Raw genomic sequence first — 12597 nt, forward strand, 5'->3', positions numbered from 1 at the left:
CTTTTCCTATATTCTTAAATGTTAACATATAAAACCATATATTTTACATGTATGTAAGGGTATTTGTGTTATATCTAGGGCTGTAACTGATTATTTTTATTATCTAATTAATTTGCTGATTAATTTTCTTGATTAATTAATGGATTGATCCATTGAATATCAGAAAATAGTGAAAAATCACCCTTCAAAGTTGATGTCTTCAAACAGCTTGTTTTGTTTGACCAACAGTCTAAAAAACTGAAGATACTGAGTTCCCAAAAAACAGCAAATCTTCACATTTGAAAAGCAGGAACCAGTCAATTTTTGCTTAAAAAACAATAAATTTTCAAATGTGTTGCCAAAGTTACTGCAGAGCTGCAACTAATGATTATTTTCATTAATAATTAATTTGTCAACAATTTTCTTGACTAATTGTTATAAATCGTTTTGTCTATAAAAGAAAACAGCGGAATAATGCTGATCACAGCTTCCGAAGTCCAATGTGACATCTTCAAATGTCTTGTTTTGTCTGACCAAAACCCAAAGATAACTTTAATACTGTAATTATCATTTAAGACAAAAATAAGCAGAAAGTCCTTGAACTGGAGGAGCTGGAACCAGAGAATATGTGGCATTTTTGCTTGAACAAAAGGAAAAGTTTACAGCCACGCTTGCAGCTTTGACAACATGTTCAGTGACAAAACTAATGTGCTAGTGTTTACAGGTGTAATGTTTACCATCTCAGTTGCTAACATTTGCTAATTAGCACTAAACACAAAGTACAGCGAATGCTGATAGTAATGCAGTTAGTTTAATTAGACAAAATGAAATGTTGGCCTGATGATGGCACTAGAGCATCCCCAAAGTAATTACAATTCATCCAGAGGGGGCGACATAAATGTGTGTACCGAATGACAAGGCAATCCATCCAATAGTTGTTGGATGGTGGTGCTAGGGAAAAAGTCAGTAATGTCTGGACAATCTGTCTGAAAAATGTCATGACCATACACCTAAGTTGTTGAGATATTTCAGTCTGGACCAAAATGGTGGACCAGCTGACATTGCTATCCCTAGAGCTGCTAGCATGGTTAAAATTAAAAGCATATTATTTCACTGTTCACTTCAGGAAGATGGCAGCTAATTAAACATGATCTGCTGTCTATATTTTGCTGACACCAACGCTTATTTGCAGACACTGTGTGGTTTTATGTATCTCTTGTTTTGACACAGCAATCCCGTGTTTATTTGACTTGTGTTGAAAATGTAAAACCACTGCAGCTTCTGACAGTTGGCCCACAGTAGGTGTACAGTATGGAGCTATAATGACACATGATACAAATGTGACGCTTTTGGAAACTCAACGCTTCTTCTCGGTCTGTGCTCTGCTGCTCGTTCCACAACGGTGGGTGGCAAAACAGTTTGACACAACGCAGACATCGATGGGTATGTGCCATAATTTTAGCGGGTATAATTATTTTGCTCATTAGTTTACACTCCTCTCATTCTCTGTAGGTCAGTGACAGCGAGGCACTCAGTGCATCATTTCCTTCACTCCCTCTTTGGCTTTCACACGACTCACTTCACACTCACTATGACTGGCAGCTTTTCAGCTCACACAAAAAGACTTCATAAAGAGATGAACATGAGCCTGTTTTTTTTGACAGGACTATTGTAAAACAACCGAAGGGGGAGTGATGAAGGTTTTCAGTATTTGATTATAAGGATATGTAATACTGCAACAGTTCTTACTCACACATCCAGTCTGCACAAATCAACCACAGTAATGTGTCAAGAAACATTTTATTTTTAGTCGTGCAGGTTCCATATCAGGTGTGTGAAGGTCTAGCCTCTTAAGATGAACCTGTGAAATTAAAGTAGGTCATGTGAGACAAAGGAAACGTACGCATGATGGGACTTTACGTGCGCGGCTTGTTCGTGTACCTGTCCATATCTCGACGATTGTAGCCGCTGTCTGTTTTTGCACTGATGATTCCTGCACCAGTGTGGCCAGATTTCAACTTTTCATAATCGGCATCATGACAAAACCTGGAAAATAAACACTTTTTTTTAGCTGGATATTTCACAACCAAACAGTATAAAACTGAAAGTATTACACACACTTACATTCTTTTATAATGTGTGCTGAAGTGTGAACCATCAAAAGGTGTGCTAGGGAAAGCCTGGTTGTTTGGAGCATTGAGAAGAAACCCTGTGGGCTCCTACAAAACACAACAGCAGGCTAAAAACAACATATGTAACATCTTTAAACACAGGTACTATTGATTAAAGGAAAAAACTAAAAGATAAAAATATATAACCTTTTTTCCAATGGTCTTCTCAGTTGGTGCATTACGTTTAGTCTGGGGTGATGGCAGAAGGGAGGTCTAGAAGAGCAGATGGAAGGATGTTAAAGTTAAAGTGATATCATTAAAATCTTCTACAGCTGAATGGACGGGAATCAATACTTACTGGGCAGGCCAAGGGAGCGATGGCACCTCGCGTGAATCCTGTTTCTCGAGTAAAACGGCTGCTGCACAGGCTCGGTCTCGCCTCATTGCCCTCAAACACAAGCACAGAAAGATGCTGTTACAGATTATGAAAAATAACAGTACAAACTGCATCCTTTCAAAAGATAGTCAGTCAGAGTGGATATGTTCTGTGGATCTAACCTGCAGAAATGACGGTGGCATGAAGTCATTTTTCATCACTGAACTGTGAGTCTGGAGAGGTTCAACCTGTACAAGACAAAAGAATGAAAGTAGACGGTGCTCGGGGGAAGACAGACCACACATATAACTGGTGTACCTACTGTGTGAGTACAGATGTAAATATAGTCTAGTAATACTGATTTATTTCACAAGAATGATTATTTACAAAACTTACCATGCTTTTTTTCTCCTGAAATGTGTTTAGTTGAAGGTCTGTTCCCTCTGTGAAACCACTTTGTCCTCTTGGATGCACGGTAGCATGGTTCTGGGAAACTAAAGCAAGTGCAACATTTACAAATGGCAACAGGCCACAAGGAGTCCTCATTCTCTTAAACATGGCAACTACAGCAGCCCAGAATATAATTCTTGTTTTTTTTTCTCCCCTCCATCATCTATTCCTGTTTTTTGTGTCTTTAAACTTTAAATTCACATCAACTTTATAATTTTACCTGTCGGTGTGAGACGATGTGGCACAAACAATCTTTGGTATTCTGTCTGAAGAGAAATATTCATGAGGACAGATAATGAGAAATGTACAAGCCAAGTGTTGTTATCTTTCTGTCCTACCTTTTCCTCTACAGTCACTGTTCTCGGACGAGTCCTCAGCTGATAGAAGCCGCTGTCACTGGGTTTATTAATGAGGTTTGGCAAAGGCCCCGAACAATCAGACCAGATGTGAGGCTGGTAGTGTTGTTTGGTTTGAGACATGAAACTGTCCGATAACGAGAGTCTGCAGGAAAAAAAAAGCATCACACCTTTGTTGAGGAAACAGGCTGTTTGAAGCTAAAGAGGAAGGTTGTTTTATTTCTCACAGTTGGGCCTTGAACAGTCAATAGAATCAGTTCAGGAAGTTGGTTTACAAGAATGCAAACACAGAAGAACTTTGCTATCAAAAATGTTCTTGTATCTTATGAATTCTCCTGAATGAGAGGCTTAAAGTGTCAGTTAAGCAAAATGACAAAAAACATACTTGTTTTCTTGTCTCTAGTGGTTTTGCGCCATGCCGATAGCTTTAAAGATAGCCCTCTTTTAGATTTCGGCCTCCACCCGAACAGAGGGGAGTGGTGTGGTCCTCATTGCATTGAAAATTTTATTTAACAAAGAGAAACAATAGTAACAGTAACTACTCTACTGTATATATTAGCTACTATTTCTTTGGTAGAAAGTAGCTACTATGCAAAGTATTAAGTATTATAATCTGTACATCATTAATTATTAAATAGGGACATTGTTTCTGCTTAATCACATTTTTCAATAAAATGAGCACCACAGATGAACTTCTATTCCCTAGATATATATCTTAAAAGCCCTGCACACCAATGGTAAATTCTCTATTATCAAGACTGTGTTAGCGAGTACAGACACTGCTTGATTGACATTATATTGAACTCTCCTGTTAGCTTTGTTGCACCTAATAGCTCAACAAATATCACCTCTAGGCTTCTCTTTTTTTCACGGCAGTCACATTGACTTTCCATTGTGGGAAAAGCATACATGTTGCTAATAACATGGCTTTGTTCTATTTAAGTGCCCCAGTAAGGTATAACAATGTGGCAGTGAGCCAGAAACTGAATCTGAATCAGCTAAATGGAATTCAGCCATCTCTCTCACACACACACACACACACACACACACACACACACACACACACACACACACACACACACACACACACACACACACACACACACACACACACACACACACACACACACACACACACACAGAGTCTACCAACAAAGGTGTTTTCACTTGCGATTGTCTGATACTCATTTTAGCTCCAGGGTGATTGAAAACCCCTGTGGGCCTTTAAGGCTGCTCTAGAGATCAACTAGCAACAGGTAATGTTTATACGCCTCACCTGCCCTGACACTTACCCAAACTGGGGGTTGTCAATGCGGTCCAAACTGGGCCTGTAATATATGGCTGGTCTCTGGTTTGAAGTGAAGCCTGTCCCACTGAGATGTCCGAAATAAGAAGTGAAGTTCACCCTGCCCGGGTCTGACACAGTCAGACAGAAGTTATTTATGTTTATGCTCAGATCTTTTGACTATGTCCTTTAGTTTTCCCCCTCATCATGCACTCTCTCACCATGAAAAGTGTTGTAGAGTTTGACAGTGTTGCCGGTCAGTCGTCCCCTGCTACCTGTTGCTCCAACAGTCGGCATGACTATCTTCCCCTGCTCAGCCATCTGTGACTGCTGTAATGGAAACCTTCACTGACAGTGATGGATGGCAAAAGTCCTCTGGGCATGTGCACAGTGCTGTAACCATAAACAAAAGCAAATATCATGTAACTCCTTTTTTTTTTTTTTTTTTAGGTTTGACAGAATCCAACAGAACTCAAAGCTTTCTGAAGAAATGATTACAGAGTCTGTAGCAAATGATGCAGTAAGTGCTCCCTTTTATCAAATGCTGTTTGAGTGAGGAGAAACATTCAGCAGCACTGCAGTACAGCTACAGATATACGTATCACAACAGATATTAACGAAAAAAAGGAAAGTTTCACTAACTCCCCAGACGTACCTGCAACTCCAGGTTGTTCTTCACCTTTCTGTGTTGTGGTGGTTTTGTAGGTAAACAGGTCTCTGTTGCTAGGAGATTCAGCATCAGTACAGCTTAAGAGTGACTCCAGAGCATATTTACAGTCTATGCTCCAGAGTGAAGGGTTGGCTGCTAATATGTACAGTTAACATCAGATAGTGTTTGTACTGTATATCAACTCAACGCTTTATTTCTTATACATCTGTCCTATGCAAATTATTTGATCATTACAAAATAAGATTGCAGCCTCTGGCACAAACGTATGTCACAATGTTTTTCATACAAGACACAGAAATCCTGGAATGTCAAGGCTTTTTTGTTTTGTTCAGTAGGGTCTTTGTATTCGTAGAACCACCATTTGGAGTTGCAGAAGCTGGACATTTGAACCATTGATTAGCACTTATTATTATGATTATTTGTTGGCCTTTATTAGATAGGATAGCTGAAGAGGAGGAGAGAGAAGGGGGAGGACATGCAGAAAAGGGCCGCAGGTCGGACTTGAACCCGGGGTAAGGACTGAGCTTTAGCATTATGGGGCGCATGCTCAACCAGGTGAGCTACCAGGGCACCCAGCACAGCAGTTTCTCACTTTTCGAGTTGTCAGACATTCTTAAAAGCAGCAGGTTGTGTTCAGGTGTCAGGGGGTGTCCTATGCAGTTTGCCTACTGTATCATAGCTGGTAGTTAGTTGGTTATTGTAATAATAAATATACCAAAGAACTAATTTCTCATCTATGTGTGTGTTTGTTTTAGTCCGAAACACAAATATGTGAATTTTTTTTTTTTTACATAAATATATTATATATTTTTTGCTAATTTGCTCCATAATTATGACACATACCCCCAGGTAACTTTTAAGTGATAATGTACAGTATTTTAATTGTATGTCATATTCTCATTCATTATCTGTTCATTTACCAGAATCCAGTTATGGATGCTTTAAATGAGAAGTTTAATTTGTTGACAATACATCATTAAATAATTCAAAAGATATAATCTGCTTACAGCTACATTTTACTGTGTTATGTACATTTAGTAAATGTATAATTTAATGCTTATAAATGCTATATAGGGGTTAAAGTAAAGTTTAGTTTTTAAGTTACCGTTATGGTGTAGTGTACATACAGTATATTGCACATATATAAAAACAAAATGCCTTCATATGTTTAATTTATTATTCTTATTTAAAACCTTGTAACCCAGTTTATATTGGTAACAGTACGCACACCATAGCAGCCTGTTTTTGATTCAGCATTACTCTAATAAGTCACTGTACTACCTTAATAAGATTATTCCTGCACATATATTTTGCACAAATGTACACTCACCTAAAGTATTATTAGGAACACCCTACTAATACCGTGTTTGACCCCCTTTCGCCTTCAGAACTGCCTTAATTCTTTGTTGCATTGATTCAACAAGGTGCTGGAAGCATTCTTTAGAAATGTTGGCTCATATTGATAGGATAGCATCTTGCAGTTGATGGAGATTTGTGGGATGCACATCCAGGGGACGAAGCTCCCGTTCCACCACATCCCAAAGATGTTCTATTGGGTTGAGATCTGGTGACTGTGGGGGCCATTTTAGTACAGTGAACTCATTGTCACGTTCAAGAAACCAATTTGAAATGATTCGAGCTTTGTGACATGGTGCATCATCCTGCTGGAAGTAGCCATTAGAGGATGGGTACATGGTGGTCATTAAGGGATGGACATGGTCAGAAACAATGCTCAGGTAGGCTGTGGCATTTAACCGATGCCCAATTGGTTCTAAGGGGCCTAAAGTGTGCCAAGAAAACATCCCCCACACCATTACACCACCACCACCAGCCTGCCCAGTGGTAACAAGGCATGACTGATCCATGTTCTCATTCTGTTTACGCCAAATTCTGACTCTACCATCTGAATGTCGCAACAGAAATTGAGACTCATCAGTCCAGGCAACATTTTTTCAGTCTTCAACTGTCGAATTTTGGTGAGCTTGTGCAAATTGTAGCCTCATTTTCCTATTTTTAGTGGCGATGAGGGGTATCCGGTGGGGTCTTCTGCTGGTGTAGCCCATGCGCCTCAAGGTTGTTCGTGTTGTGGCTTCACAAATGCTTTGCTGCATACCTCGGTTGTGATGAGTGGGTATTTGTGTCAAAGTTGATCTTCTATCAGTCGGCCCATTCTCCTCTGACCTCTAACATCAACAAGGCATTTTCGCCCACAGGACTGCAGCATACTGGATGTTTTTTCTTTTTCAGACCATTCTTTGTAAAACCTAGAAATGGTTGTGTGTGAAAATCCCAGTAACTGAGCAGATTGGGAAATACTCAAACCAGCCTGTCTGACACCAACAACCATGCCACGCTCAAAGTTGCTTATGTCACCTTTCTTTCCCATTCTGACATTCAGTTTGGAGTTCAGGAGATTGTCTAGACCTGGACCACACCCCTAAATGCATTGAAGCTGCTGGCATGTGATTGGTTGATTAGATTATTGCATTAATGAGAAATCTTACAGGTGTTCCTAATAATCCTTTAGGTGAGTGTATATACATGTTTAATTTATTTAATTCAGATATTTCCTTATGTATTTTCATAATCTGTTTTAAGGATACTGGGTGTCGTAGGCTTTACAGATTGTAAAGCTGTTGAAGCAAATTTGTGATGTATAAATAAAATGGACTTACATTAAATTTTAGCTGTGCAGCTTTTTGGAGTATAACATCCTCAGCAGACTGAAGAGTTTCTCCATCTGTCCATTGGATGGCAGTGTGATGCCACAGTGGCTCTGACTTCAGTCTAGCCCAGAAAAGATGTAAGGTTATGTAAAAAATGATGGATGGCTTGAAATTTGCATGACATCTTGATAAAAATGTCCATCCGAGACAGAGAGTTATCATCCACCGCTGTTAAGAGAAGAAAATGTTGGTATACCATCTATACATATAGGCTTCATCTACATGAGTATCTCAATTTAATCTGGAGCATATCCACCTCCTGTTGTATTTAGGCCATCTATATTAAAAAAAACAGTCTCAGTGTCATTTTTCCAGATGCAGATATATATACATATTCTTACTAATTAACCACCGACAGGAGGATATTTCTATTAAAGAGGTAAAAGAGTGTGGTATTTTTAAACAACCTCTACTTTATATCAGATATCCCATATGCTCTCCAAACACACAGTATGAACTTCAAAGTGTGATTTTCTTCCCTGTTTATTATGAGAATTACAGTATAAAATCGAACTGGGGTTTTTCCATGACAACCTGCCACCCCTGTTGATCACTAAATCTGACAATGCATCATCGTCACATCATCTCCACACATTGCCTTTCATTCTCAATCCTATTCCTTCTCTTTCCATCTCATTTCCTTGGACTCACACTGCATCTTCACCTCTGTCACTTCTTGCTCCCCTCCATCTGTCCAACGCTGGCAGTCGGAGGAGCCTATCTTTACCAAGCTGTTGCTTGTATTGCCGTTCCACAGTCTTTCTTGCTTGACGTGCTGTCGTGCCAAGTCTGGAACTGTTTATTATCTTCTCCAAAAAAATAACTACAGGGAAACGCCTGCATCATTGAAACTGACAGTCTCATTTCCTGCTTCTTTTCTCTTAAACACAATGTGCACATTATTGGCATTTCTAATTACAAACTCAGGGATCCATACAGCAGGAATAGACCAGGCGCCTATTTTCATTTCATTCAAAGATTACGCCAGATGATTTCACTTATTAGAACAACTTCAGCCTGAGAGTCAGAGAGGATGAACTGATCAGTGGCAGCACCTGCTGTACTGTTTGAAATGGAAACGTGATTGTTCATCTCTTCAGTAAAGCAATCTGTTTGTTCTGCATAATTCACATATAATATGAATGAGCTGTAGCCAGGCTCAGTTATAGGTCAGATTCTTGATCAAATTGACAATACTGGAGAAAAAAGAAAAAGTAAGAAATGCTGCACCTTCTGCAACAGTTTACACTTCAGATACCATTTAGAATAGAGAGTGAGCTTAAAAGAGGGGGAAAAAAGTGGGTGCAGTGGTTCTAAAAATAGATGGAGGTGATGCAAGCATGGGTCTCCCGTCGAGCTGATGCGCTTGGCTCGCCTGCAGCCGTCTGTTGTAGTTCTGGGAGGGACGAAACCTCGGCCCCTGTCTGCAGGAAGCTGGCTCGGTGCTCGTCTGCGTTTCCTGCCCAACTCTGATACTCTGCTGCACCAGGAGAATCTCGACGATTTCTCTGTCTGTTCAATAACCTGTTTCTATGTCTGCCATGGGATAGCATGGAATTAATATTTAGAGAGACATAAAGAGACAGCTCAGGCGCTAAGACCCTTCTTTGTGTGTCAGTTCTCAGAGGTGCTCTCTCTGCTTCACCGCCTCACTGTTCTGGGTCTTATCTCCTCCATGCTTCCTTTTTGACTTCTGTACTTAATAGGCAAATCTGGCACGGACGGTTTGGAGTAAATTGCATTGTCATTTTTTTCCATTTTGATTTTTAGTCAGCTTTGGTGCATGCAATGCCAAAGAGGCAGGCTGTGATGGATTCAGGCATAAATAATGTGAGACATTGTAAGTCAAAACATGTACATTTCCTGACGTGTACAAGACAGACTATTCTGTAACTCGATGAAATGAGATCAAATTAAAGAAAACCAATTTCACTATCATGTTGAAGTTGCAAGATATGCCTTTGAATGTTTATGCTGTCTGATGGATTGAAGCTGAAACACACAGCTGTTGATGTCAGAAGTGAAACAAACCGTACAAACATAGCAAGAGCTAATTAATGAGAAAATCTGTCATCATCCTGTGAATGGGATAAAAGAGTGTAGCATGTAGCTGGGAGATTAATTTACCTTCATGCTGACTAATGTGATTCTCAGAGCAGAAGCTTTCCACTATACATTTTTAATTGCACTCAAAGGCAAACAACCTTTGCAAATTGCTACCTCTATCAGCAAATGGTAGAACATGTTCAATTGGAATGATGTCATTACAGTAATAATTATTTATATTGCAGTGTAATTACACTATATGTCCATGTGTGTCCGAGATGATTGAAAGCAGCAGAAAATACACCACATGGCCACAAGTATGTGGACACCCCGGTCCACATTTTGATTTGGGGTTGTTTTTTTCCTTTCATTTTTGGGCTTGAAGCCTTACTTCCAACTAAGGGAAATTTTTATGTTACAACATATAAAAGGTATTTTACATCAACCTTAGTGTGCATCCAAGTTGGCCTATTTAAATCTTTTTTTTTTTCTTTACTTAGAACAGCTGAAGAGAGACAGTAAGCGGGGGAGAGAGAGGTAGGATGACATGCAGTGAAGGGCCTCAGGTCGGATTCAAACCCAGGCCGCTGGCAAAGACTGAGCGCGCTCTACCAGGTAGGCTAGAGGCCGCCCAGACCTATTTAAATCTTAAGTATTTTTTGTTCGACCAACAGCTCAAAACCCAAAGACACTCCGTTTACTAACACAGAGGACTAAAAAACAGGGAATAGTCACATTTAGGAAGCTGGAACCAATAAAGTTTTTCTTTAACAAGACTACAGCCAGGCTAGCAGCTCTGTGAGGCTAAGTTAATGGATCACCAAAGTTATTTGAATTTATCCTCTAGGGACCTTGAATATCTGTAGCAAATGTCATGGCAATCCACCCATTTCATTCAAAACCAAAAATGTCAACCTCATGGTGAAACTAAAGAAAAAGTCAGGGGATCACCAAAGTCAGTAAGACTCATCCTCTGGGGACCATGAATGTATGTATAAAAGTTCATTGCAATCCATAGTTGTTGAGATACTTCCGTTTGGACCAAAGTGGTACCATCCCTAGAGCCACGCCACTAACATGGCTAAGAAGGACTCAGCTATAGCAGCATGTTAACACCCATGATTTTAGAATGAGATGCATACAGGTGTAATATTTGAGTGTCCACTTTTGTCCATTTAGTGTATCTTAGTGTAGCTCTTCAAATAACCTTAAAAGAAAACAAAACACAGAAAGAAAGACCATTTAATCTGTGTACACAGGTGTAGTAAAAATGATTCTTTAATATGGAACAAAATCAGAGCTCAGCTCCATGGCTCCGTCCACCCAACACAATCTGTAACACTGATGGGCGGAGGAGAACGAGAAAAACAACCAGTAAGATCACAGTCCACTCGGCCAAAAAACAGGAGAGGCTAAAAAAAATCATGGAACGCAAAACCAAAGTGCTACTGGGTTTGACCTCGAGACGCTCTTGCTCCCGTCCATCCTGACCCAGGATGTGACCACAGGGACAGGCCTCTCTGCCGCATCCCAGGGCTCTCCCACCTCCTCACCTACCTCACCCTCTCACCCCCCACCCTGGAGGTCAGTGGCTCCTCAAACCAGTCGATGACCCGCTGACCTCTCCCAGCCCGGTGAGGTCAGCGTGAAGGCGTGTTTTGGAGGAGCAGAGAGGCGAGTGTGACGGTTTTTATGCTGAGTGAGCTGTCAGTTCTCAAAGGGACGTGAACACAGACAAGACGTCTTGGTTATTATCATGGCTCCAGTGGAAATGTCTGTGGTTCAGTCCCTCTGCATTTTACTCCCAGCCTACGTAATCTAATCATGATCATCAAATGTTGCTCACTTTAGATTTGGATGGAATGTTTGAAGTTTTTGAGGAAATGAGACGAGATTGGAGGGAGAGGATGTCTGCGGAGGCCGCCCAGTAAGAACCCGTTACTATCCTAACACAGGGACATCAACAGAAGTACTACACAGATATGTACAGAGCGACCAAGCAACACATCAGAATACTGAGTAATAAATCTGGAGTGGGAAAGGGAAGGTAATAATAGTTCACTACAAATGCACATATCCCACTACTTTTTTGTGTAGTCGGTCCAATCTTTAAGGCTATTCTTTCTCTTGCTACAAATGGGGAACATAGATTTGAGTCACAGGTCTGTGCTTAATCGGAATATGGCTGCTTTGTGTTTCTGCATGCTGGGCTGGCAGCTGCCCTTCTCCTCAGAGATTGTATAGAGAGGAGGCGAAAAGAACAACACTTAAGAAAGCAACATGAAGGTATGACCAGGGATGAGGATGCTCTTTTTTGTGCTAAATCATTCTCTGGTCCACAGAGCTCTGTAGGAAAGACAACGTAATGTGGAGGGTGACGGATGAGAGCCGCTAATGGACAAAGAATCACAGATAGATGAGGAAGCATGGATTACTGGGAAATTAGCCTGTGGTGGTGTATGCATGGCCAGCTGAATGGGAGAGTAAATGAGCAATTGAGCAGAGGAAGTGGAAATCTATACTTGGTGGAGGAATAAGATGAAGCGTTGTAATAAAAAACAGAGTGGACATGAGGAGAGAGAGAGAGAGAGAGAGAGA

At 40.4% G+C, this 12597-nt stretch overlaps 1 protein-coding gene across 1 annotated transcript; it reads right to left on the minus strand.

Annotated features, from left to right (window-relative positions):
* Positions 1–1763: 1763 nt before the first annotated feature.
* Positions 1764–5244, minus strand: ppp1r32 (protein phosphatase 1, regulatory subunit 32). The gene is made up of 12 exons (XM_039808836.1): positions 5213–5244; positions 4779–4950; positions 4565–4688; positions 3255–3417; positions 3137–3182; positions 2863–2960; positions 2649–2714; positions 2449–2538; positions 2298–2363; positions 2104–2198; positions 1921–2025; positions 1764–1840 (listed from the first exon to the last, which is right to left on the minus strand). The coding sequence occupies exons 2-12, from the start codon at positions 4876–4878 to the stop codon at positions 1822–1824; spliced, it is 972 nt and encodes a 323-aa protein (XP_039664770.1). The 5' UTR covers positions 4879–4950; positions 5213–5244; the 3' UTR covers positions 1764–1821.
* Between the last annotated feature and the right edge of the window lie 7353 nt (positions 5245–12597).

This window comes from Perca fluviatilis, chromosome 8, assembly GCF_010015445.1.
Source record: "Perca fluviatilis chromosome 8, GENO_Pfluv_1.0, whole genome shotgun sequence".
Taxonomy (NCBI): Eukaryota; Metazoa; Chordata; class Actinopteri; order Perciformes; family Percidae; genus Perca; species Perca fluviatilis.

Excerpts from the sequence above, each read along its gene's own strand:
- ppp1r32 (XM_039808836.1), bottom strand. The coding sequence starts at position 4,878 with ATGGCTGAGCAGGGGAAGATAGTCATGCCGACTGTTGGAGCAACAGGT. Across the intron at positions 4,689-4,778 it reads ACTCTACAACACTTTTCATG|ACCCGGGCAGGGTGAACTTC; the intron begins GTGAGAGAGTGC and ends TGACTGTGTCAG. Across the intron at positions 2,539-2,648 it reads TGCCACCGTCATTTCTGCAG|GGCAATGAGGCGAGACCGAG; the intron begins GTTAGATCCACA and ends CTTGTGTTTGAG.